The 27,263-nt window shown below is 41.5% G+C and overlaps 2 protein-coding genes across 4 annotated transcripts in view; one reads left to right on the top strand and one right to left on the bottom strand.

The window, feature by feature from the left end:
- CAGE1 (cancer antigen 1) overlaps positions 1-3,454 on the bottom strand; it is a 78,946-nt gene extending 75,492 nt beyond the window's left edge. The window contains exons 1-3 of the mRNA XM_070403444.1: positions 3,254-3,454; positions 2,033-2,120; positions 176-693 (exon numbers count right to left, since the gene is read on the bottom strand). Coding sequence (XP_070259545.1) covers positions 176-693; positions 2,033-2,120; positions 3,254-3,361 — 714 coding nt within the window. The 5' untranslated portion in view covers positions 3,362-3,454. The remainder of the gene's footprint in view (positions 1-175; positions 694-2,032; positions 2,121-3,253) is intronic.
- A 2,283-nt stretch (positions 3,455-5,737) lies between these two features.
- The window catches only part of RIOK1 (RIO kinase 1), a 43,076-nt gene continuing 21,550 nt past the window's right edge, over positions 5,738-27,263 (top strand). The window contains exons 1-2 of one of the 3 annotated variants that reach the window (XM_070405773.1): positions 5,738-6,025; positions 12,319-12,523. In XM_070405773.1, coding sequence (XP_070261874.1) covers positions 5,955-6,025; positions 12,319-12,523 — 276 coding nt within the window. In that variant the 5' untranslated portion in view covers positions 5,738-5,954. Of the gene's footprint in view, positions 6,026-12,056; positions 12,172-12,318; positions 12,524-21,945; positions 21,967-27,263 lie in introns of those variants that run through there. The other 2 variants (XM_070405774.1, XM_070405775.1) reach the window with 2 other exon arrangements.

Raw genomic sequence — 27,263 nt, 5'->3', positions numbered from 1 at the left:
TGAATTGGGATAATCATATATTAAGTTATATAATGTCTGGTCACTGGAGTGTAGAGAAAGAAAGGAAGGAAGGAAGAAAAGAAGGAAGGAAGGAAGGAAGGAAGGAAGGAAGGAAGGAAGGAAGGAAATAAGAAAGAGGAAGGAACGAAGGAAGGAAAGAGAAAAATAATCTTACCTCCTTTGTTTCATAATCAGCTCTCAGATCATACAGGTTAAAGCTATTCTCTTGATAAAATGGTTTTTCAACATTGTTGTATAAATATTCCTTACACAAGAAGTTTTCAGGTTGACCAGAGTTGAGGGTAGATTCTTTGGCAGTATTTTCAGCTAGTGGCATTTCCATGAATTTCAGTGTCTCTCTACTGCAGTGGATTTCAGATGGGCTGAAATCCCATTCACATTCATGAGAAAGTTGGTCTTCATTTGTGGAAGTACTAGTTCCCACTGGATTTTCTTCTTTAAATGAATCTTCCTTAATATTGCTGTCTTTTGCATAATTATATACATGACTTTGCAATTCTGGCTTCTCTGTGTAAGGTAAGTTGCCTATCAGATTTTGAAATGTTAGCATTTTATCATTAAATGCTTTTGTCTGATGATATTTGAAAATGGGTTCACATTGTCTGAAGGAAGAAATGCTGGTGTCAATTGGCCGAGTTAGCATATGCTGTGAATAATTTCCACTGTTGATATCTCATTAGAAAGAGGTAAAAGAAAATAATAATTAGCTGACCATAAATTTATGTGTTAACAGTTATATTAACATTTATGAAATAAACTTTTCAAGTCTTTTAAGAAATATATTATAGAAAAAATATATCTTCAACTTTACTAGATATTGCACATTTATTTTCTAAAATGGTTATTTATACTTCTACCAGGACATAGAAATTCCTTCTCTACATCTCTCCAACATGTCATACTGATACATATGAAATGGCATTTTGTGGTCTTTTTAATGCACATCTTTTTAGGTATTAAAGGTCTTGTAGGTTTCTTTTTCTGTGATCTGCCTCTTAGATACTGTTAGGAATGAAATCATTTCCTTAAAATTCACATGTTGAAGGCTTAATCCCAGTATCTTAGAATGTCATATTATTTAGAGATAGGGCCTTTAAGGAGGTAATTAATGATAGAAGAGGTCATAAGGTGGGGCTCTACTACAATATGACTGGTGTCCTTATAAAAAGAGGAGATACCAGGGAGGCACAGAAGTAAAGGCCATGTGAGGACAAGAAGATGGCCAACTGAGAGGCCTCAGGAGAAACCTACTCTGCAGGAACTTGAGCTTGGACTTCCAGCCTCTATAACAGTGGTTCTCAACCTGTGGGTCGCGACCCCTTTGGCGGTCAAACAACCCTTTCACAGGGGTCGCCTAAGACCATCCTGCATATCAGATATTTACATTATGATTCATAACAGTAGCAACATTACAGTGATGAAGTAGCAATGAAAATGATTTTATGGTTGGGCCACAACATGAGGAACTGTATTTAAAGGGCCAGAAGGCTGAGAACCACTGCTCTAGAACTGTGAGAATATAAATTTGAATTGCTGAAGCCACCCAGTCTGTGGTATTTCATTATGGCAGCTCTACATATACATTGCCTGTTGTTGTTGTTTTTTGTTATTGTTTTTTAAATTGAGTTATATGTGTCTTTTTCTTAATGGAGTTCTTTATTGTAGATACTAATTCTCTGTCGATTGTATACATTACAGGTATCTTAGACTGTGGCTTGCTTTTTTACTTTGATTATAATTTGGACACACAAATTTTTAAAAATTTTTATATAGTCAAATGTATTATGGTTTGTATTTCTTGTGCTACTCTCTGAGCCTCATCTTTAAAATGAAGATAAAAACAGCCCTTATTTACAAAGAAGTAAAAGTCCTATTCTATAGGCTTGTTTATAAATGTGATAATGTATATAAAATGCTTTGCACAGTACTTAGCTCTTATTATTATCATCATCACAGGACACACAAAAAATCTTATTTTCTGTTTATATATTGCCAACAAAGAGCTACTCACCACCTAACACATCATCCAGTGTGCTATAAATTTCTTCAGAAAGTGTGATTTTAGACTCATTTTCCTTTTTTACATTCTTTATTTCATTCTGTATTAATAATAAAAAAGGCATTATGAATACTTCAAATACCATTGGTCTCTCCTAAAGGTATATGTACATTGCTATGTAGTTTTTGTTAGTATATCAAGTATGTGGATCTAAATGATGCTCTAAAAAAGTTCTTCTCTCTTATAAAGTTAGCTGGTTACAAATTTCTATTCAATATGCTTTTTATAGCATCGTTCCACTTATTGAATGTACCTGAAGTACAATAAAAACGAAATTATATAACTATCTGTTTTGTTTTTTTTTACTTGTTGCTAATTCAGATCATTCCTTCTAATTAGATTTTTAAAGTATCAGGAATAAAATACTTGAAAAATAAAATAGCAATATTCACATGTATTGATGTTATATTCATACAAACTTCTTGGTACTCCATTACTCATTGAATTTCAAAGATCACTTCTAATTCTTGTCTTACACAATATTACTGTTTTTAGCTAAACTAAGCCTTTAGTCTATAAATTTTCTATTAAAAAAAAGAGGGAGGACTTCCTTATATAAGTAATTAAAACATTCATTCTTTACAAGTCAGTGCACAGCAACTTATTCCAAATTAACACCATAATACTATGACCAAATTTTTTCCAAAATGAAAATAGACCAGATGTCAGGCTCCTTATGTTCTTGTTCTCTAACGTAGTTGTTGTGGCTATGTCTTCTGGTATACTCATGGGACTTCATGAAGAGACTAGAGAGGATCAGTTTTAACACTGTTTATAAAGTTCTACCTTTCTTGAAAACCAGTTCCACCATTCCTCTCTTCTATGCCTCCACTGGAGATTCCTTTATTGTTCTTTGTATATTTGTTGAGGCTATTTTTCCATTGATTTTTAGAAAGAGTGGAAGGGAAGGAGGAAGACAGAGAAAACGAAACATCAATGTGAGAGAGACAGTCTATTGGTTGCCTCCTGCATGAGCGGCCTGGGCTCGAGCCTGCAACCGTGGTAAATGCCTGGAATCGAACCCAGGATCCTTCTGTCCACAGGCTGATGCTCTACCCACTGAACCAAGCCAGCTAGGGCTGTTCCTCATATTTTTTTTTTAAATGTTCATACGGAACACAATGTGAATGCTAAATGCATCTGTATCTCCCAGACCTCATAAGCAATGCACACCTGAGACAAGTCTGAAGTCGTATTGCTGGTTTCCATATAGGAGGGAGAATTTGAGTGAGTGAAATCTTGAGAAAGACCGGTGAAATTCATGGCATCCACTTCTGACATGCTTTCTAATTTTTCATGAGAAACATCCACGTCAAAATATACAGGATCTGAAGGTGATCACCAAATTTTGTGATATTTCTTGTTCCTAACTGTTGAATGATGGAAGGCTTCTTTAAAAAAACACATAATTTTAAGGTCTTTTAGCACATGCAAACAAAAACTTCCCCCCTCCCTTTGCACAACAAGAAAGCAGTAAAGTTCACTGCCCTAAATTTTAAAATATCATTTGCTAAGTTATTGAAAAAATAAAGAATTTTAGTGCGAGTATACCATACCATGGTAACTTTGTATGGTAGTAAATAATTTGGACAAAAGAAAATTACCGAAGACTTGAGACCCAGAAGGTGAAGGGATCTCTAAGTTATTTAATCAAAAGATATTCACAAAATATTATCAGAGACCTATTAGGTTCCACCAAACACTGACCGCATTTCTATTTACTTAATAATTGCTATTTGAATATTTCTTTATCAGTCAAATCCAACATTGTAAATCAATGTTCCCTCAGGCACTTGGGGTTTGAAAACTTGGCACCCTTCTACCTCATTGTCTAAGTCCTGTCCATTTATTCTTTAAAAATGATTTTCATAACCCATGCTTTCTTTCCATCCCTTAATCATTACTCTGGTCCATATTCTTATAATTCCTCAAGTCTGTTAGGGGGTGGGGATGGAAAAGATGTCCAATCACACTGACTTCAAATTCTTCTGCTTGACTTTCTATGTCTTCCATAGCCTGAACCCACTTTACCTAGCCAATACTCCCCTGCTCCAGTAGGATCAAGTTCACTTTCCTGCAAATAGGTCATGCTCCTTACCACTTCAGTAGTCTGTCCTTGAAAGCGTTTCTCTCTCCTAAACTTTCCTATCTAACCACTTATCTATTTTTTAAATTCCTAAAATTTTTAGTCTAAGTCTCTCATAATTAAATACCTATTCGTTTTACTGCTTTAGTCTTAACCATTGTTTCAAGCGTGTTAGTGTTTATATTCAGATTACACATACTTCTAGAAGAGTCCATTTATGTTCTACAATACTCCCTACAGCAAATGGACCAGTGTTGTCCAGGATAAATATTAATTTAACCCAGCATTCCAATTATTTATTTCTATTAAACCTTCCCAATCTACAGTCACTAACATTTGCCTGGTTTACTTTGTTGAATTATCAAATTAATAAGTAATTTATTGAGGATTAGTGTTTTTCAAACTTACATCATCCTTTGGTTAAGGACAAAAAAGCCACTGAGCCTAGCAGGCTAGTCAGGATTGGTGAATGGCTCAACTTTATGCTCAATTTTTCCCTATTTCCAAACACATAAATATTGCCTAGGTTGTGGTGAAGGGAGTTTGAAAAATCGTTAATTTCCAAATGTAAAAACTGCAAGGGCCTTATCTCTTAAATTTGGGAACCTAGAACTTCCAATTACACGTTTACACCTTTGTTCATAGGGCACAATCTGCCAATTTGTTTTGTTAGGCTTTTTACCATCTTGCATTCCGATCTTACCGGATGTACGTTAAACTTTTAAAATATTTATTCAAATGTTTCCAGAGATATTCTAAAGCTGCTTTAAGACCGGCGTCAAAAGAGGTGTCACTGGATCTCGCGGGAAGAAAGTGAGGGGGTGGCCGCAGGGGCGTCTCCTCTCGGGTCCGAGCCCCGCCTCTCCAGTGCCCCAACCCCGCACCACCCGGCCCAGCCTCTTAGCGCCGCGGCCGAGGGGGCGGGATCCGCACGAAATAATTGAGAGAGTAATGCAAGAAAAAAAAAAAAAAATGAAAAGAGAGGTGTCAGTGGAGTTACTAGTCAAAACTCTAAGGTTTTGTTCTTAAATTCTTTTCAGCCGTTATGACAAACCAGCTTTCTACAAGCACTTCTCATTTTCACCTCAAAACAACGCGCCAAACTCTTTGAATCGCAAAAGCGTGCTCACTTCCAGGGTCCATGCAGTTTCTTATACCCACAATAAGGATCTCGTGCTTCCACCCCCCCCGCACCGGTTTTGCGGGAGGGAGAAGAACACTTTCCAATCTTTCCTACGAAATACCCCGTCGGGAGGCAAGCGCGACGAACCGTTCCAGTGTGACGTCCGCTCGCCCCCGCCGCGCCAGCCAATCCCGGCGGGGAACGGCGCACGCCGGGCTCCGGCCCCAGGGGGCCCGGCCTGGGGGACTCCGAAGTCTGTTACCGGAGTGGGGAAGTCATGCGGATGTAACCCCCCAGGCCGAACCTGTGGCTTGGCTGGCGCGCCTTTCTACAGAAAGACACACAGAAACGAAAGCCTCCAGGTGGGATGGCGGGCCCAACGAGGAAGGCGAACCGCTTGACACTTCCGTGTGACCTCCGTGCGCAGGCTCTCAGTGGGCCGCGGGACGGGACTTCCGGTAGAACATTTCCGGTGGGGGCGGGGCTTCCGTTCGAGCCGGGGGCGGCGGTACCGGCTCCGTAAATCCTAAATCCTTGTAGCACGTGGCGCGCTTTTGGCATCGGGACTACAGCGCGGTTTGCGAGGCGGACGACCTCGGAGAGGCCGTGAGGTTGGACCGTCTGTGTGGCTCCTCCGGTGGCATTGACGCCCCGCGCGTGCCGTCATGGACTACCGGCGGCTGCTGATGAGTCGGGTGGTTCCCGGGCAGTTCGACGACGCGGACTCCTCCGACAGGTAGAAGGCGGTGCAGTACACCGACTTTGTTGGGGTTTTGCTCTCTCTGCCGCCTCGGGGCCTTGAGGGAGTTAACGCTGGTGTAGAGGGACGCTGGTGGTGCATCACGCCGGGGCTCTCTTCCCAGCCTTTCGCGTCTTTCTCCATCCCAGCCCTGATTTCCGTCCCAGATTATGGCAGAGTTCACGAAAGCCGCTTGTCAGGGGAGTCCAGGGTTCCCGGGTTGGTTGGCATTGCTGAGAGGCCGAGTTGGGCATAGCGATTGGGAAACAGGTTTTTGCGCCTTACTGGTAACTTAATTCAGCGTTTAAAACCGGTTCTTACTTTATGTTGACAGTAAGGTGAGCACCTGCTATGTGCCAGGTTCTGTCCTCAGCGCTGGAGGTAGTGATGAACAAGGCAAACTGAGTCCCTGTCACTGAATTTTACCTTCTACTTGAGAGGTGGAGCAGACAATTAAGTACAAAGAGGTATTATTTAAAAACCAGATAATTATATATACTATGCAAACAATTTAAGCCAGTTTGTAGACTAAGTTATGATTTGGTCAAGGAGGGGTTAAGTCCAGATCTGACTTACAAGAATGAGTTAACCTCAGGAAAAGGGGAGACAACAGCAATTCAGGAAGAGGGGACAGCAAGTGCTAAGTCCCCAGGGTGGGATCCCTCCTGGCTGTGAAAGGAAGATCTATCTAGCCAGAGGTTCTCAACCCTTGGGTCGCGACCCCTTTGGCGGTGGAACGACCCTTTCACAGGGGTCGCCTAAAACCATCCTGCATATCAGATATTTACATTACGATTCATAACAGTAGCAACATTACAGTTATGAAGTAGCAACGAAAATAATTTTATGATTGGGTCACAACAATGAGGAACTGTATTTAAAGGGCCAAAAGGTTGAGAACCACTGATAGGCCATTGTGCTTAGAGCACAGCAGAGGTAGTTGAGCAGATTGGTAGGTAATGATATAGAAGTGAAAAGGGGCCAGATGATGGAGAGCAAGCATGTCAAACTCAAAGGCTAACATGGGCCAAATAAAAAAGGTTTAAGTTTATGTGGGCCACAAAAAAACAAAAGCTTCAATTTTCATAGAAACGTAGGTTTATTTCGATAGAGACATGCTGAATACAAAGGGCTGAGGTAAATGAGTAATCCTATTTAATAAAAGCCTAATATGCTAAGTGTTTGGTTGTCTAGGTGTCTGTTCAACCAATCAAAGCAAAATATGCTAATAATATGCTGAGGCTGCTCAACCGCTAGCTATGACATACACTGACCACGTGGGGGCAGACACTCAATGCAGGAGCTGCCCCCTGGTGGTCAGTGCGCTCCCACATGGGGAGCCCCACTCAGCCAGAAGCTGGCGAGCACAGTGGCGGTGGCAGGAGCCTCTCCCACTTCCACCCCGGGAGTCAGACATCACCCGAGGGCTCCCGGGCTGCAAGAGGGCACAGGCCAGGCTGAGAGACTCCCCCCCCCCCCCCCCCCCCCACCACAAGTGCATGAATTTTGTGCATTGGGCCTCTAGTTAACATAAAATAATACAACATTTTAATAAAAATTAACATTTTTTCTTTAACATTAACTTACCAGACACTGAATAACTGCACAAATTGATAAGCATAACACAAATAAACCTATTTTTCTTGTTCTCCAAAAGCGAAATATTTCCTGTTGTGCACACCAAATAATGATGGAACTTTTTGCCATGGCAATCGGCCACTAAAATATTTGCTGTTAGTATTAGTGGAGAGAAATGGTGCTCCTGCATGTAAGGTGGGTAAGGGAAATGAATACAACAAGATTATAGTAATCAGTCATTAATGAACATTGTACAGACAGTCCTCGGGTTACCTCGGACTCGATGTATCTCGTTTCGTGGTTACCTCGCCATTTCCCATTTATTTATAAAAAAAAAAAGTTCCGTCATTTTGACGTATGTACATACATGCTTTATGTTTTTTATTATTTATTTACCACAAGTAAAGGTAAGGAATTGTTATCTTTCTTTTAAATTTTTTTTTTACTGTTTCACTGCATTACTGCTGTGTATGTGCTCCATGTGAGTGACATAGGTGCTTATGTAGGTGGGTTCCGACTTACGGCGAAAGTCGAGTGACGTCGCGCTGTAGGAACAGATCTCCGACGTAACCTGAGGACCTACTGTAGTTCATTATTAATAATTATGTATAACAGGATATTGTAAAAAGTAAGTTACAAAATTTTAATTAACACGTTTCTTACTTACCATTATATTGGCTGGGCTGCAAAAATACTCGTTGTAGGCCACATGCAGCCCGCGGACCACGAGTTTGACATGCTTGATGTAGAGCCTTACAAGTGATGGTAAGGAGTTAAGATATTCTAGGGCTTAGAAAGCCATAGAGGGATGCTAGCAGGGGAATGATGTAATCTGATTTATGACTTAAAGGAATCACTTTGCTATGGAGATGATTTTGGAATGCAGAGTGGGAGCAGCACAAAAGTAATAAAAATAATTTAGTTCAGAGATTATGGACATTTAGAGATAAGGTCATAGAGATATTTTACAGATAGAAATGACAATTTGGTGGTAGATTGAATGTGGGATATGAAGCAAAAGTTATTAAGGATAACTTTCACATAAAACAAAATGAAACTTAGAATTTCAACAAAATGATTTTTACTTTATGTTTCTAGTAAGGCTTCATTGCATGTAAATTTTCTTAACTATAGATTTTTTTCAGTAAGTATATGTTGATCACTTTCTATGTGTCAGATAATAGTGTTAGTTGGTAGGGATACATTGGTGTAAACTACTCTGACACCGAGATTGCACTCTAGCAGGGAAAACATTAAAAAATTAGACAAATCGGCTGGTCCAGCCTGGCTCATTGGTTGAGCAGTGACCTATGAACCAGGAAGTCACGGTTGGATTCCAGGTCGGAGCACATGCCTGCGTTGTGGGCTTGATCCCCAATAGGAGGCAGCCGATCAATGATTCTCATCATTGATATTTCTATCTCTCTCCCTTCCTCTCTGAAATCAATAAAAATATGCATTTTAAAAAAATAGACAAAAGATTTGGATTAGAATTGGGTAAGTAGTACAAAGGAGAAACGGGTGAATAATACGGAAGATTTCCCTAAGCAAGTGATAGTAAACTAATGCTGTAAGGATAAGTAGGATTTAGCCAGAGAATTGAGAAAGACATTCCAGATTTATGTTTACACATAAGAATATAAAAGGCCCAAGGGAAGAAGTTAAGGGGAAATATCTATCACTGGATATTATAAAGGTAAACCAATGGATTCTGTCCACCACCTTCCCCTTTCCCCACCCTCAGTGACTTTGGCAATTTCTGGAGACATTTTTGTTTGTTACAACTGGGGATGGTGCTGAACTAGTAGCATCTGGTAGGTAGAGGCTGGAGATGCTGCCAACAGTCCTATGAGGCACAAAACAACTTCCCACAACAAAGAATTGTCTAGCCAAGGTTGAGAAGCCCCAGTACTATTGAAGGTATAACTTTAACGTGCCACTCTAGGTTATTAGCAAATGAAGGGTCAACTTATGGATTATGTTTATGAAATCCTAGTAAATAGTAGGTGTTTAATGACTATTTGTTCAATAAAGATTTGGAGCTCTGTAAACCCATCTAAACTATTAAAAGAGAAACATGCAAATTAACCTTCACTCTGCCACTCCACTATACCCACAAGCCACGCCCACCAAACAATCAGGAGCAAGTATGCAAATTAACCCAACTAAGATGGCGGAGGCCACAGAGCTGGAGCAAGCAGGAGGCTTGGATTGCCCCGGAGATGGAGAAAGTCAAGCTTCCCGCCTACCCTGGCTGGCCCTGGGCTCCGTTCAAGGCTACAAAGTTTCAATTATAGAAGATAAATAAATCCTAGATACCTGCTTCCAGCCCGCCCTGGCCTCCGCTCAGGGAGGAGCTGAACAACAAAAAAAAGAGAGGCTGGGAGCTTGGGTCGCTGGGGGACGTGGCCAGCCTGCAAACTGCCATCAGCCCCTCACCCAGCCTGGCCAGGCACCCCAGTGGGACCCCCCACCCCCCACCCTGAAGGGGCTGTGGGCAGCCTGAAAACAGTCCTCAGCCCCTCACCCAGGCTGGCCACACTCCCATGGGGTGAGGGTTCCTGCTGGGGGGCTTGGCCAGCATGCAGACAGACATTCAGCCCCTCACCCAGGCTGGCCAGGCACTCCAGTGGGGACCCCCACCCTGAAGGGGATGTGGCTAGCCTGAAAACAGCCCTCAGCCCCTCACTCAGGCTGGCCAGGCACCCCAGCGGGACCCCTGATCCGGGACACCCTTCAGGGCAAACCAGCCGTCCCCCACCCGTGCACCAGGCCTCTATCCTATATAATAAAAGGGTAGTATGCAAATTGACCCTAAGAGCAGAACGACTGGGAATGACCGGTCACTATGACACACACTGGCCACCAGGGGACAGTCGCTCAATGCAGGAGTCAGTACACTCCCACAGGGGGAGCTCCGCTCAGCCACAAGCCAGGCTGACGGCTGCCAGCACAGCAGTGGTGGTGGGAGCCTTTTCCACCTCCTCAGCAGTGCTAAGGATGTCTAACTGCAGCTTAGGCCTGCTCCCTGCTGCCAAGTGGACATCCCCCGAGGGCTCCTGGGCTGCCAGAGGGATGTCTGACTGCCAGCTTAGGCCTAATACCCCCGGGGAGCGGGCCTAAGCCAGTAGGTGGACATCCCCCGAGGGGTCCCAGATTGCGAAAGGGCACAGGCAGGGCTGAGGGACACCCCCAAATGCACAAATTTTTGTGCACCAGGCCTTTAGTCTATACTAGTAAAGGGTTAATATGCTAATGAGCGGGATGCTGTAACGGGTAACGACCACGTCATTAACATATAGCTGGGGCGTTGCTCCAGAGATGGGTGGAAGCGGGGAGGCACCTGGAGGAGGCAGGACCATCCCGTGCCAGGGAGGGCAGGGGTGAGAGCCCATAGCGCCCCCCTCACCAGCCCTTCACCACCCACTGCTTGCACTCTGAGTGTCCCACGGCCCACCTGCCAGGGGAAGGAGCACAGCGCAGCAGGCGGGAGGCTTCCACGCTCTCCTCATGAGGGGCGGATCCGCTGCGTTGCTCTGGAGATGGGCAGAAGCGGGACAGGGCGGAAGCTGGGACCAGCCCAGGCGACTGGAGGGACTGAGGTCGGGGCTTGAAGCAGCCAGGGAAGGCTAGAGGGTTTGGGGGCTGGGCCAGGTGCGTGGAGCTCTGCATGAACAGATTTGAGTGTCAAAGCAGGGCTGAAGGTGGGTGGGCAATCGTGCGCTTGGCTCCTAGTGATTAATAAATAACTCAGAATTGATAATCTGAATTTATTTAAACTCACATCTGACTTTTTAAGCTGGTGGTGTATATTATCAATTGTTTTATATGGTTTCTGTCCTCATTCTTTACATGAAAAGTCAAAACTGGTAGCACCTCTGTAAAATCTGACGTGCAGACATGTTTTGTTTGATAAGCACAGTGTTTTGATAAGTTGAACTTGCCAGTTAAGTGGGATATTTTACACAAAAATCCATATTCCTGGTTTCTCTTGAAAAACTAAGAAGATATGTAACTCTGGGTCTGAATTCTCACATGACAAAAACAAACCCTATTAGTTGTGCTTTCTTTACTCTGGGCATCAATCCCTTCTTCTGTGTAATTATATCAAGCCTACTTTCTTATTTGTGGTGCTTTTTTTTTTTTTACTCTCTTTTAAAGCAGCTCTGTAAGTAGTTTTCCTAGTCAGGTCTGGAGTATTGATTGGAGCCAGTTCTTTCAGCAGAGAAGTTAGCAATATAAATTCTGACTTAGGCAGAGGTAGATTTAACACCTGATGTACTTCTTTAGTAGGGCCTAGAGCAGCCGTGGGCAAACTACGGCCCGGATTCGGCCCATTTGAAATGAATAAAACTAAAAAAAAAAAAAAGACCGTACCCTTTTATGTAATGATGTTTACTTTGAATTTATATTAGTTCACACAAACATTCCATCCATGCTTTTGTTCCAGCCCTCCGGTACAGTTTAAGAACCCATTGTGGCCCTGGAGTCAAAAAGGTTGCCCACCCCTGGCCTAGAGAATATGCAAACAACTGGGACAGAACTCTGAAAAACAGAAGAACTTGGTACTAAAATTAAGTTCATTGGCAGATATATTGTAAGGGAACCTTTGGCTTTTATTGTTACAGATTTAGTCTATTATGTTGTGAATAAATACATATGTAAGTCTAATTAGAGTATGTTTAAATATGCTAAAATATTGTTATTTCTAGTGAAAACATTGACTTGAAGACAATCAAAGAGGGAGATGGCAATCTGTTTGAAGACTTTCAAAATAATGTGAATGAGAAGATGAATGATGAGATAGAAGATGAGGGAGAAGAGGAGGAAGATTATGATGATGATGATGATTGGGACTGGGATGATGGAGGAAAACTCACCAAGTGTTATATCTCGAATGGAGGGAGTAACCCACAGGTATTTTATAAATGATTCTATAAATCTTTGTTTGCTTATGTCTTCTTACTTATTTTTTTGAGTACTCTACTGTTTTTTAAAAATTGAATTTATTGGGGTGTCATTGGTTAATAAAATTATATAGGTTTCAGGTATATGATTCTACAGAACATCATCTGTATATTGTATTGTGTGTTCACCATCCCTAGTCATGTCTTCTTCCAATACAATTAATCCCCCTTTTATCCTCTTACTTCTCCCAACTCCCCTTTCCCTTTGGCAAGCACCATACTTTTAATTGTGTCTATGGGTTTTTTTCCTTTGCTTAATCCCTTCATCTTTTTCACCTAGCCTCCAAACCTCCCTTCCTTCTGACAGATGTCAGTCTGTTCTCTTATCTATGAGTCTGCATTTACTTTGTTTCTTAGTTTCTTATGTTTATTAGATTTCACATATAAATGAAATCATATGGTACTTGTCTTTCTCTGACTGCTTGTTTCACTTAGCATAATACTTTCCAGGTCCATCAGTGCTATCACAAAAGATAAGATTTTCTCCTTTTTTTAAGGCCAGGTTGTATTCCATTGTGTAAATGTACCACAGCTTCTTTATCCACTCATCTACTAATGGGCACTTGGGCTGCTTCCAAGTCTTGGCTTTTGTAAAAGTAGCACTGCAATGAACATATGGGTGCATATATTTTTTCAAATTAGTATTTCGGGTTTCTTTGGATATATTCCAAGAAGTGGAATTGCTAGGTCATAAGGCACTTCCATTTTTAATTTTTTGAGGAAACTCCATACTGTTTTCCACAGTGGCTGCACCAATCCTACCAACAAACAGTGTATGGGGGTTCCCTTTCCTCCACATCCTCACCAACACTTAATTGTTTGTTGATTTATTGATGTTAGCCATGCTGTCAAGTGTGAGGCAATCTTTCATTGTGGTTTTAATTTGCATTTCTCCAATGATTAGTGACATTGAGCATCTTTTCATATGTCTATTGGTCATTTGTATTTCCTCTTTGGAGAAGTGTCTATTCTTTTGGTCATTTTTTAATTGGATTGTTTGTTATTTTGGTGTTGAGTTTCTAAGTTCTTTATAAATTTTGGGTATCAAATATATCATTATCAAATGTATCATTAGCAAATATGTTCTCCGATTCAATGGCTTGTCTTTTCATTTTGTTGATGGTTTCCTTGTTGTGCAAAAACTTTTTAGTTTGAGGTCTCATTTGTTTATTTGTTCATTTGTTTCCCTTGCCCGAGGAGATATATCAGAAACAATATTGTTATGAGAAATGTCTGAGATATTACTACCTATGTTTCTTCTAATATTTTTATGATCTTGAGTCTTACATTTAAGTCTTTATTACATTTTGAATTTATTCTTGTGTGTGGTGTAAGATGGTCTAGTTTCATTTTTTTGCACATTATCTGTCCATTGTATGTTCTTGTTTTCTTTGTCAAATATTAATTGACCATAAAGGCATGGGTTTATTTCTGGGCTCTCTGTTCTGATTCATTGATTTATATGTCTGTTTTTATGGTAGTACCATACTGTTTTGATTACTATGGCCTTTTAGAATATTTTGATAACAGGTAGTATGATCCCTCCAACTTTGTTATTCTTTTTCAAGAATGCTGTGGCTATTTGGGGTCTTTTGTGGTTCCATATATTTTTGGAATATTCTAGTTCTGTGAAATATATGCCATTGGTATCTTGATAGAAATTGTGTTGAATCTGTAAACTGCTTTGGATAGCATGGACATTTTAATTATTTTAATTCTTCTTATCTATGATTATGGTATATGCTTACACATATTTGTATCTTCTTCAGTTTCTTTTGTCAGTGTCTTATAATTTTCTGAATACAGGTCTTTTACATTGTTGGTTAAATTTATTCCAAGGGATTTTTTTTATGCACTTCTAAATGGAATTGTTTTCTTAGTTTTCTTCTCTGATAGTTCATTATTGATGTATAAAAATATAACTGATTTCTGAATATTTTGTATCTTGCTACTTCACTGAATTTATTTATCATTTCCAGTAGTCTTTTGGTGAAATGTTTAGGGTTCTCTCTGTATAGTATCATGTCATATGCAAATGATGACAGTTTTACTTTTTCCTTTTCAATGTGGATGCCTTTTATTTTTTACTTCTTGTGTGGTTGCTCTCACTAGGACTTCCAGTACCATCTACACTAATAAAAGATAAACATGGTAATTAGCGTACGACCGCTACCCTTCCCATTGGCTAATCAGCATATCCTTATGCAAATTAACTGTCAGCCAAGATGGCGGCCAGCAGCCATGCACTGAAGCGAGCAGGGAGGCTTGCTTGCTCCAGTGACTGAGGACTCCAACATTCCCCACCTAACTTGCCGGCCTCTCAGCTGCAACTCTAAGCAACTATATACTATGTTGCAAATAAGAAGCTAAACAAAACCCCAGAAACCGGCTTTCATTCAGCCGGGATTCATCCAGCCAGACCGCAACATTGTATCGATGTTTTCAGCAGCGAGGCCTCAGAGCTAAAGCTGGCCCAGAATTAAAAAAAAACCAACAGAAAACAAGGAGCGGTTGGGAGCTTCAGTCACTTGCTTCAGGAAAACAGCCCTCAGCCCCTCTTCCAGGCTGGCCAGGCACCCCAGTGGGGACCCCCACCCTGATCCAGGACACCCTTCAGGGCAAACCAGCCAGCCCCCACCCATGCACCAGGCCTCTATTCTATATAGTAAAAGGGTAATATGCCTCCTGGCACCAGGATCAGCGGAGCAGCGAGGCTCCCGGCACCGGGATCAGCGTGACAGGGGGCAGCGCCCAAACCCCCTGATCGCCCTGTGGCTCTGTGAGTGACGGGGCGGGGCCACAACCTCCCTATCTGCCCTGCTCTGTTCATGACAGGGGAAGGTGCCCCAACCCCCTGATCAGCCCTGCTCTGTGCCTGATAGGGGAGAGCTCCCCAATCCCTTGATTGCCCTGCGGCTCTGTGTTTGACAGGGTGCAGCGCACCAACCCCCTGATCAGCCCTGCTCTGTGTGTGATAGGGTGCGGCGCCCCAACGGCCCCCACCACAGGCCCTGCTCTGTATGTGACAGGGTAGAGCCATAACCTCTCCATTGGCCCTGCCTCGAGTGTGACAGTGGCGGCGCCCCAACCCCCCTCCACGGGCCTTGCTCTGTGTTTGACAGGGTAGAGCCATACCCTCCCCATTGGCCCTGCCCTGAGTGTGACAGGGTGCAGTGCCCCAACCCCCTGATCCGCCCTGCTCTGTGTGTGACAGGGGGCGGTGCCCCAACTCCCCTATCGGCCCTACTCTGTGAGTGACAGAGGGGAGCTCCTCAACCCCCTGATGGGCCCTGCTCTGTGCGTGACAGGGGGGAGCTCCCCAACCCCCTGATCGGCCCTGCTCTGTGTGTGACAGGGTATGGAGCCCCAACCCCCCTGATGGGCCCTGCTCTGTGAGTGACAGGGAGCAGTGCCCCAAGCCCCTGATTGGCCCTGCTCTGTGTGTGACAGGGGGCGGCGCCCCAACTCCCCAATCAGCCCTGCTCTGAGCCCGACCAGGGGCTGCACTTAGGGATTGGGCCTGCCCTCTGCCACCCAGGAGCAGGCCTAAGCCAGCAGGTCGTTATCGTCCAAGGGGTCCCAGACTGTGAGAGGGCACAGGCCGGGCTGGGGGACCGCCCCCCCCCCGCCCCAGTGCACAAATTTTTGTGCACTGGGCCTCTAGTCTATATTTAAAAGCCTAAGTGACCTAACGACTGGTCGACCTGTTGCTATGACATGCACTGACCACCAGGGGACAGATGCTCAACACACAGGATCGGGCTCCTTCCTATCTGGATCGGGCCTGCAGGGATTGAGCTGAAACCGGCTATCCGACAACCCCTGAGGGGTTCCAGATTGTGAGAGGGCCAAGGCCAGGCCGAGGGACCCCACTGGTACACGAATCCATGCACTGGGCCTCTCATGTTGAATAAGAGTGGTAAAAGCGGACATTCCTGTCTTTTTCCTGGTGTTAACGGAAATGCTTGTAATTTTTACCCATGGAGTGTGATGTTGGCTATGGGTTTGTCATACATATATGGCCTCTATTAAGCTGAGGTAAATGCTCTCTATTCCCACTTTGCTGAGAGTTTTTATCGTATATGGGTGCTGGATTTATAAAATGCTTTTTCTGCATTTCTTGGTATGGTCATATGATTTTTATCTTTCATTTTGTTTATGTGCTGTATCACATTTATTGATTTGTGGATATTTTACCAACCTTGCATCCCTGGAATCCCTATCCATCTTGGTGGGTGATCTTTTTCATGTATTGTTGGATCTGGTTTGGTAATATTTTAGCATCTATATTCATCAGGAATATTGGCCTGTAATTTTCTTTCCTTGTAGTGTCTTTTGTGGTTTTAGAATTAGGATAATGCTAGCCTCATAAATTGAACTTGGGAGTCTTTCCTCCTCTTGAAGTTTTTGGAGTAATTTGAGAAGGATGGGTGTTAGTTCCTCTTTGAATGTTTGGTAAAAATTTTCCTGTGAAACCATCTGGTCGAGGACTTTTGTTTGTTGGGAGTTTTTTTTTTTTTTTATTACTGCTTTAATTTCATTATTTATTCAGATTTTCTGATTCTTCCTGATTCAGTTTTGGAAGATTTTATGTTTCTAGAAACTTATCATTTTCATGCAGATTGTCCAGTTTGTTGGCATATAGTTGTTCCTAGTATTTTCTTACAATCTTTTGTATTTCTGTGGTGACAGTTTTTACTTCTTTCCTATGTGATTTTATTTATTTGGGTCCTCTCTTTTTTTCTTGATGAGTGGTTAAAGGTTTGTCAATCTTGTTTATCTTTTCAGAGAACCAGCTCTTGATTTCATGGATTTTTTGTATTGTCTTTTTAGTGTCCATGTCATTTATTTCTTCTCTGATCTTTATAATTTCCTTCTATTTACTCTGGGCTTCTTTGTTGTTCTTTTTCTAGTTCTTTTAGGTGTAAAGTTAGATTGTTTACTTGAAATTTTTCATGCTTCTTGAGGTAGGCCTGTAATGCTGTGAACTTCCCTCTCAGTACTGCTTTCACTGTGTCCAATAGATTTTTGGTTGTTGTGTGTTCATTTTCATTTGTCTAAAGGCAACTTTTTATTTCTTCCTTGATCTCAATGTTAACCTATTCATTGTTTCTTTAGTAATATGTTATTTTTCTTCCATGTATTTGTGTGTTTTTCAGGTGTGTTTTTTTTAATTTGTTTATTTTGTTTTGATTGATTTCTAGTTTCATTATGGTCAGAGAAGATACTTGATATGATTTTTTTTTTTAAATATATTTTATTGATTTTTTACAGAGAAGAAGGGAGAGGGATAGAGAGTTAGAAACATTGATGAGAGAGATCGATCAGCTGCCTCCTGCACGCCCCCCACTGGGGATGTGCCCGCAACCAGGGTACATGCCCTTGACCGGAATCGAACCCGGGACCCTTCAGTCCGCAGGCCGACGCTCTATCCACTGAGCCAAACCGGTTCGGCTTGATATGATTTTAGTCTTAAATTTATTGAGACTTGTTTTGTGTCCTAATCTAGTGTGTCATTTAAAGCGGCTGTTTCTTTGAAATTTTCTGTCTGGAAGACTAATATCAGTGGAATGTTAAAATTTCCAACTATGGCTGTATTACTGTCACTCTCACTCTTTATGTCTCATCTCCCTTTCTGTCTGAGATTTTCTTTATATGTGTAGGTGCTCCTATATTGGGTACATAAATGTTTACAAGGGTTATATTCTCTTTTTGGATTGTTTCCTTTATCATTATGTAGTGTCCTCCTTTATCTCTTACTATATATAGGTTTTGGTTGGTTGTGTGTTCATTTTCATTTGAATCCAGGAAGTTTTTAATTTCTTGCTTGATCTCATTGGTAACCCATTCATCTATAATAATAAAAGTGTAATATGCTAATTAGACCAGATATCCTTCCAGACGACTTTCTGAATGAAGCTGGGGCTGAGAGGGAAGCCCAGTTCCCCGGTGCCAGAGGGAAGCTGGTGCCAGCGGCCGGAGGAAGGAAGGCCACCTCTTGCACAAATTTCGTGCATCAGGCCTCTAGTTGTTTAATAACATGCTATTTAGCCTCCATGTATGTGAGTGTTTTTGAGTTATTTTATTGTAGTTGATTTCTAACTTTATGCCATTGTGATCCGAGAAGATGCTTGGTATTATATCATTCTTCTTCAATTTGTATAAACTTGTTTTGTGTCCTAACATGTGGTCTGTCTTTGAGAATGTTTTATGTGCGCTTGAGAAAAATATATATTCTGTTGTTTTGGGGTGGAATGTTCTGTAAATATCAGTTAGATTCATCTGAACTAGTGTGTCATTTAAGGTCTCTGTTTCCTTGTTAATTTTTTGTGTGGAAGATCTATCCAGTGGTGTCAGTGGGGTATTAAAGTCCGCTACTATGACTGTATTGCTGTCAATCTCTCCCTTAATGTCCATCAAAAGTTTTTTTATGTACATGGTGTTCCTATATTGGGTGCATATATATTATATTATATTATATATATACTAGAGGCCCGTTGCACAAAGTTCATGCACTCAGCAGGGGAGGTGGTCCCTTAGCCCGGCTTGAGCCCTCCCGTAGCCTGGGAACCCTCAGAGGATATTTGACTGACAGTTTAGCATCAGTTGGACATCCTAAGCCGTCAGTCAGACATCCTTAGTGCTGTTGCAGAGGTGGGAGAGGTTCCTGCCACCGCTGCTGTGCTCGCCAGCCGTGAGCCTGGCTTCTGGCTGAGCAACGCTCTACCTGTGGGAGCTCACTGACCACCAGGGGGAAGCTCCTGCATTAAGCATCTGCCCCCTGGTGGTCAGTGCATGTCATAGAGACCATCGTTCCGCTGTTTGGTCATTTTGCATATTAGCCTTTTATTATATAGGATATTATATTGTTGAATCATTCTCTTGTATTATGAAGTGGCTTTCTTTGTCTCTTGTTATGGCCTTTGTTTTGAAATCTATTTTGTCTAATGTGAGTATTGCTACTCCAGCTTTCCATTTGCATGGAATATATTTTTGTATCCCTTCACTCTCAGTCTGTGTGTATCTTTTGTTCTGAGGTGGGTCTCTTGTAGACATAATATATATGGGTCATGTTTTCTTATCCATTCAGTTACCCTATGTCTTTTGACTAGAGCATTTTATCCATTAACTTTTAAGATTATTATTGACTAGTGGCCTGGTGCACAAATTTATGCACATTGAAAGGAAATAAATCAGAAGAAATATTTTAATATAGCTATTCACCCTTTCTCTATAATAGAGGTGTCAACCAAATTCATGATCAACAATGACAGATACAAACATATGCGTGCGATTGGTGCCAGCGAGAGCTTTATATGTATTGCTCATGCGTGAGTCAATTTAGCCTTTTATAGATAGAGAATAAACTTGTTTAATTAGACCTGCTTTCTGATTTAGCTAAACTTTTTCCAGCCCAGTGAAGCATCCCAACTTCTCTTTCAGGCAATTGTCAGCAACACAGCAGTAAATATCAACTCGAAGCAGATTATTGTAGATCACGCAGGGAGAACAAAGGGTAAAATATTTAACTGCAGCAGTGTTTGACTATATTCTGTGCAGTGAGAAAACTTAAAGTTATTTTCAAGGTCTACCATTTCTTACTTCTTTTCAGTCAGTTCAAGTTTCTAAGCTTTCTAAATCTCTGTTTTCCAGCTAATGGAAAGAAAATAGGATTCCACTGAATCTCCTATCTACCTACTCCAGGACTTCAGTGAGGATCAAATGAAATGAGGCACGTGAAAACACTTCACAGACATTTGGTTACAGTGTGAAATGTTTCTACCTGGCCATAAAGCAATTTGTGTTTCTGGGCTGAAGAAACTGCAAGGAGGCTAGTTGCTAGGGAGAGGAAGTTGGGCATTGCTATGTGACTTCATTACCTGAATGGTCGTACATTTAGCATATTAGCCATATATATATATATGTATACACATATATATATATATGTATACACATATATATGTACTAGAGGCCTGGTGCACGAAATTCGTGCACTCTGGGGGGGGGGGGGCTCCTCAGCCCAGCCTGTGCCCTCTAGCAGTCCAGGACCCCTCAGTGGATGTCCAACTGATGGCTTAGGCCCGCTCCCCGTGGGTGAGGCTCCTGCCACCACCGCTGCACTTGCCAGCAATGAGCCCGGCTCAGGTCTTCTGGTTGAGCGGCGTTCCCCCGTGGGAGCACACTGACCACCAGGGGCAGCTCCTGCGTTGAGCATCTGCCCCCTGGTGATCAGTGCATGTCGTAGCAATCGGTTGTTCCACTGCTTGGTCGATTTGCATATTAGCCTTTTATTATATAGGATTCCATATTACTTTAATGGCTCATTTCCCAATATATGACAGTCACTTTTTAAAGTATGTTTAGGCTGCCTGGCTGGTGTTTCTCAGTGGTTGAGCATCAACCTATGAACCAAGAAGTCACAGTTTGATTCCTGGTCAGGGCACATGCCCGAGTTGCAGGCTAGATCCCCAGTGTGGGGTATGCAGGAGGAAGCTGATCAATGATTCTCTCATCATTGATGTTTCTATCTTCCTCTCCCTCTCCCTTCCTCTCTAAAGTTAACAATAAAAATATATTAAAGTATGTTTAGGCTAAAAATTTAGTCTTTTGGTATTACCCAAACAATTTAAATATTTGTAGAAAACGTAAAAACCTACTTTTTCAATAGTTTATCAATATTACTACTGAGTTCACAAACTATGAGAATAACAAAAGACCTACTCTTTTACTTCCTCTTAAATTCCAATTATTGAATCATAAATGGTACACCATTTGAGATGATATTTTATGCAGAATATTTGGTGAATTATATTGAATTGTTAGTATGATTTCTTCAGAGTTTTTAATCAGGATAAATCCTCTTTCATTTTTCAGGGTTACTGAGCTGTAGAATTAGGTCTTGATGTCACTGTTTGTCTTCAGATGGTAATATGACATAATGGAGATTAGCATGGTCTCTGAAAGTTGAGGAACCCAAGCTCAAATAATAAGCGACTTGCAGTGCTAGAAAACACTTATATTTAACTCCACCTGTGCATGAAATGTAAATGCGGAGATCAAACTTGTTTACATATGTAACACCCAGTATAAGATGTAGAGTCTTTTTCAAGATTTTAGAAGTTTCTTTCATCCCCCCTTTCTGACTACTACCCTCAGAATTTCTTAATTTTCTGACCTTTATAATCATTGATAGTACCATCAGTTCATGAAATTCATATCAATGGATTTATGTGATGTATTCTCATTTGTGTCTCACTTCTTTGCTTAACATAACATCTATGAAAATAACCCTTATTGTTCTTCTTATCAGGATTTTATTCTTTTTTTTGTAGGTGTGTGGTATTCTGTTATTTGAATTTACTACCATTCTTCCATTTTCCTGTAGCCATATTTGTAAGTTGTTTCTAATTTTAAAATATTATGAATAAAGGTACACTAAACATCCTTTCACATATGATTTTGAGGACCTATATGCTCATGTCTTTTGGATATATAAAAGCAGTAATTTTAATGATGCTATAGGCATATGTTTAGTTTTAGTAGATACAGTTTTGCATCCTTTTATCCAAGTTACACAACCACCTGCAGTGAATGAGAGTTCCAGATCCTGCAGATACTTGCCAATAATTAATATTATAAACCTGTTTAATTTTAGCTATTCCATAAGTAATGGAGGAATAAATTTGAGTTTACCTGGAAAGATGATATTGAATATATTTCACATATATTTTGAGATTTGGATAATATTTATTAATTCTTGTTTACATTTGTGTTTTCTCTTGCCTTGATTTTCCTCATATTGCTGAAGGATATTTTAATTGGAAATAGGACTCTGTTGACAGTTCTTCTATTTTTTGAACTTTATGGTTTCTAATGGAAAACCTATTGTCATGAGAATTACTTTTTCCTTATAGATACAGTGTTTGTCATTCAGAACTTTCAAGATTTTTTTCTTTGTTTTTATTTTTTAGAAGTTTGACTATGATGTGGGTGTTGCTGTCTTTGGGTTTATCTCATTTTGTATTTCCTCACCTTAAAATTGAGGATTTCTGTCTTTTGACCAATTGGAAGAGTTTTCAGCCATTATTTCTTCAAGTACTCTTTCAGCTCCATCTCCTTTAATTTCTTCCTGGACTCCAAGTGTTACAGTTTTATTTATTTATTTTTGTTGTTGTTGTTATGACTCCACTGGTTCCTGTGGTTCTGATCTTTTTCTGTTGTTGTTTTCAAGCCCATGTTCTCCCTATTCTTATTGGATATTTTTATTGTTATATTTTCTAGTTCCCTGAGTGTTTCCTCTGTTCCATCCATTCTGCGTTGAGCCTATTCACTGAGTTATTTATTTGAATTATATTCTGTACTATAATTTTCATTTGGTTCTTCTTTATAGCTTCATTTTCTTTGCTGAGACTTTCTATTTACTTGCCATAACCTTCTTTTTTTCCCATTTAAGCGACTTACAGTGATTTAAGGATGTTCAAAATCACTCATGTAAAGATTGTTTTGATGGCTGCTCTAAACTTATTATCAAATAACTCTGTCATCTCTACTATCTCAGTGTTAGTATCTGTTATCTTTTTTATTCAGTTTTAGATCTTTCTGCTTTTTATGAATAATTTGATAATTGAAACCTAGAAATTTTGAGCATTATGAAACTCTGGATCTTTTTCAACCCTGTGTTATCTGGCTTTGCTTTGATACTGCTCTGGTAAGGGAAGGGTGAGATGCCACCTCATTATTTCAAGAAGAGAGTAGAAGTCCAGGTTCCCTACTTGGCCCAAGGTTTGTAGGTATGTGTGTTGGGGGAGGGGGAAGGGTATTCATTATTGTTATGAGATGGTAGGAGTTCTGACTCCCTGCTATTCTTCTGCCAATATCTTCCCATGTGAAGGGATAGGTCTGCCTTGTTTCTCTTTCTTACGGTTTCCGCTTACATGACCCAGGACTGACTCCCACCAGGCACAGCCGGACCCGGGACTGACTTCCTCTGTACTGGCTCCCACCCGGGACTGGCTCCCACCCTGCCCGGGACTGCCTCCCACCCTGCATAGCCCACCACAGCCAGGGCAGCCCAGCACTGACTTCCGGTCTGGTCGAGCCTTAGGTAGTAATGGTCTTACACCCTGGGTCTTTATTATATAGGATGTATGTATTTATTTATTTTTTAATTAAATCTTTATTGTTCAGATTATTACATTGGTTCCTCTTTTTTCCCACCAGAACTCCCCTCCACCCAGTTCCCACCCCACCCTCCGCCCTCACTCCCCACCCAGTGTCCTCATCCATAGGTGCACGATTATTGTCCAATCTCTTCCCGCACCCCCCGCACCCCTTTCCCCCCCAAGAATAGTCAGTCCATTCCCTTTCTATGTCCCTGATTCTATTATAATCACCAGTTCATACTGTTCATCAAATTATTTATTCACTTGATTTTTAGATTCACTTGTTGATAGATGTGTATTTGTTGTTCATAATTTGTATCTTTACCTTTTTCTTCTTCCTCTTCTTAAAGGATACCTTTCAGCATTTCATATAATACTGGTTTGGTGGTGATAAACTCCTTTAGCTTTTCCTTATCTGTGAAGCTCTTTATCTGACCTTCAATTCTGAATGATAGCTTTGCTGGATAAAGTAATCTTGGTTGTAGGTTCTTGGCATTCATTACTTTGAATATTTCTTGCCACTCCCTTCTGGCCTGCAAAGTTTCTGTTGAGAAATCAGCTGACAGTCGTATGGGTACTCCCTTGTAGGTAACTGACTTTCTTTCTCTTGCTGCTTTTAGGATACTCTTTGTCTTTTGCTCTTGGCATTTTAATTATGATGTGTCTTGGTGTGGTCCTCTTTGGATTCCTTTTGTTTGGGGTTCTCTGCGCTTCCTGGACCTGTAAGTCTATTTCTTTCACCAGGTAGGGGAAGTTTTCTGTCATTATTTCTTCAAATAGGTTTTCAATATCTTGCCCTCTCTCTTCTTCTGGTACCCCTATAATTCTGATGTTGGCACGCTTGAAGTTGTCCCAGAGGCTCCTTACACTATCTTCGTATTTTTGGATTCTTTTTTCATTTTGCTTTTCTGGTTGGGTGTTTTTTGCTTCTTCGTATTTCAAATCTTTGACTTGATTCTTGCGATCCTCTGGTCTGCTGTTGGGAGTCTGTATAATATTCTTTATTTCAGTCAGTGTATGCTTAATTTCTAGTTGGTCGTTTATCACAACATCGAGGATCTCACTAGATTTCTTGAGGATCTCACTACATTTATCGGCAGTCTCACCAGTCTTTTCGAGGGTCTTACTAAATTTATCGGCGGCTTCTAGACAGTTCTTGAGAGACCTTAAAAGTGTGGTTTTGAACTCTATATCCAGCAGTTTGCTTTCTTCCATTTCTGTCATTTGTGTCCTGTTTCTTTGTCTCGGCATTTTTTGTGCTTCGCTGTGTCAATAGAGTGGCTTTCTGTGCTAAGTGTCCCAATTACCTGAGGTAGACACTCTTGGTGCACCCCCTTGTGGGCTTCGTGCACAGTCTTGTTGTAGTTAAGCCTTGATTGTTGTATGTAAAGCTGGGAGGATTTGACCTCCAGGCCAATTGGCTGTGGGAATCAGCTGTGTCTACGGTGGGAGAACTGTGCTGAAGACACCCTTATGGGGCAAGACTTGCTTCAGTGGGGCTTTGGTGCTCACTGAGTCTGCTCCCTCAGTGTGTCCCTTATAGATCTGAGTAGTTGTAATTGGATGGTGCCACTCTGACCACTGGGTACACTGGCTCTTGGATCTAAGGAGGTGCTAATCTAGCCTTTGCCTAAGGCTACCCAGCAGAAGCCAGCTGTAAAGCAATGCGAGTTGCCCTGGGGTCTTGGGGCAGCTGCAGTTTGTTAAGTTATTTTCAGATTACAAAGGGCTGGGCCTTTCATATGCGAAAGCCTCCGTGCATGGCTTGGGCGGGGCGGGGTCCCAGGGGATCAACGGGGTGGGCCGAGCGAGCCAGCAGTATGGCTGCTCTCAGTCCTGTCTTCAGAGATTCTGGCAATCGCCGAGAGTGCCTCCGAGAGAAAGCTGCCCTCGAGTTCCCACCGATGCCAGACAGTCCCGTTTCTCCCGTGTGAGTCTGGGTCCCCAAAGACTCGCCCGGAACTGGAGCTCAGAGCCTGAGACTCCCTCCCGATTGAAAAAGACAATCGTGTCCTTAGCCGCCAGCCCTCTCCGCATGTACCTCCGCACCTTTGTATTTACTTCAGCACCGCACCTCCTCTGAGTCTTGGTATGCTTTTTCTCTTTCCTTCTAGTTGTAGAAATTCCACTCAGCCAGCCTTCCTGTGGTTCTGGATGATGTCCGTTATGTCTTTTAGTTGTATTTTTGAAGTGGTTGTGCGAGGCAGCAATCTCTGGTGTTTACCTATGCCGCCATCTTGGTTTCTCCTTATTTATTGCCATTTTAAATTTCTTAAAACAGTCCCTTTAACATGTCTTGCATTGGTGGTAATGTACTCCTTTAACGTTTTTTTGTTTGGAAAGCTTTTTATTTCACTTTTAATTTTAAATGATATCCTTGCTGGATACAGTAGTCTTGGATTTAGACTCTTGCTTTTCATTACTTTGAGTACTTCATGCCACTCCCTTCTGGCCTGAGTGTTTCTATTGAGAAGTCAGTTGACATTTTATTGGGAACCTCTGTCAGTAATTTTATGTCTCTTGCTGCATTTAAGACTCTGTTTTTGACTTTAACATTTTTTATTTTAATTACGATGTATCTAGGTGTGGTTCTCTTTGTGCTCCTCTTGATTGGGACTCTGTGCCTTCTGAACTTGTGGGACATTTTCCTTCACCAGGTTGGTGAAGTTTTCTGTCATTATTTCTTTAAACAGGTTCTCTTTTCCTTGCTGTCCCTCTTCCCCTTCTGGTAGTCCTGTAATGCATATGCTGTTACATTTCATGGTGTCCCAGCGTTCCCTTAATCTATCTCCCTTCTTTTTAATTCTTTTTTTCCCCATTTGCTGCTCTAATTGTGTATTTATTTCTACCTTTTCTTCCAAATCGCTGATTCAATCATCTGCTTCATCCTATCTACTTTTAATACCTTCCAGTGTGTTCTTGATGTCAGATACATCATTCTTCTGTCTGTTTGGTTCTTGTTCATGGCCTCTATTTCCTTTTTCATGCTGTTGTAATTTGCACTAAGTTCCGTAAGCATCTTTATTACCATTGCTTTGAACTCTATGTCTGATAGGTTGCTTGCCACTATTTCATGTAGTTCTTTTTCTGGAGAGTCCTTTTCTCTCATATGGGGGTTGCTTCTTTGTGTCCTCATTGTAGCTGTCTTTTTGTATTTGCTTCTATATATTAGATAGAACTATTGTGCCTCCCAGTCTTTGTGGGCTGGCCTAATAAAGAAAGTATCTTGAGGGGTCCAGTACTGCGGTCTCTTTGTTCACCTGAGCTGGATGCTCTAAGAGTGCCCCTTGTGTGTGTTATTTGGGTTCTCCTGTTTTAATTGGGACTTGATTATTGATGTCCTGTTTGTGGGAAGGATCTCCCCTCCAACTTGCCTCCAGTGAGGTTGGTGCTCACTGGGTTTTGCTCTGATGTTGTTGAATCTGGTCCCTTGGTGTGTCTATCCTGGGTCTCCTGGAAGCTGCTCTAGTGCAGGTGAATGTGAGTCACTGTCCCTTTCTGGCCCTGGGTAACCTAAGTGAGGTCCAA

The sequence above is a fragment of the Myotis yumanensis genome, unplaced genomic scaffold (assembly GCF_028538775.1).
Source record: "Myotis yumanensis isolate MYYU_CA2020_CCGP unplaced genomic scaffold, mMyoYum1.0.hap1 SCAF_2, whole genome shotgun sequence".
NCBI lineage: Eukaryota > Metazoa > Chordata > Mammalia > Chiroptera > Vespertilionidae > Myotis > Myotis yumanensis.
The sequence above is the reverse complement of the archived record's forward strand: the minus strand, read 5'-3'. Positions and strand labels throughout refer to the sequence as shown.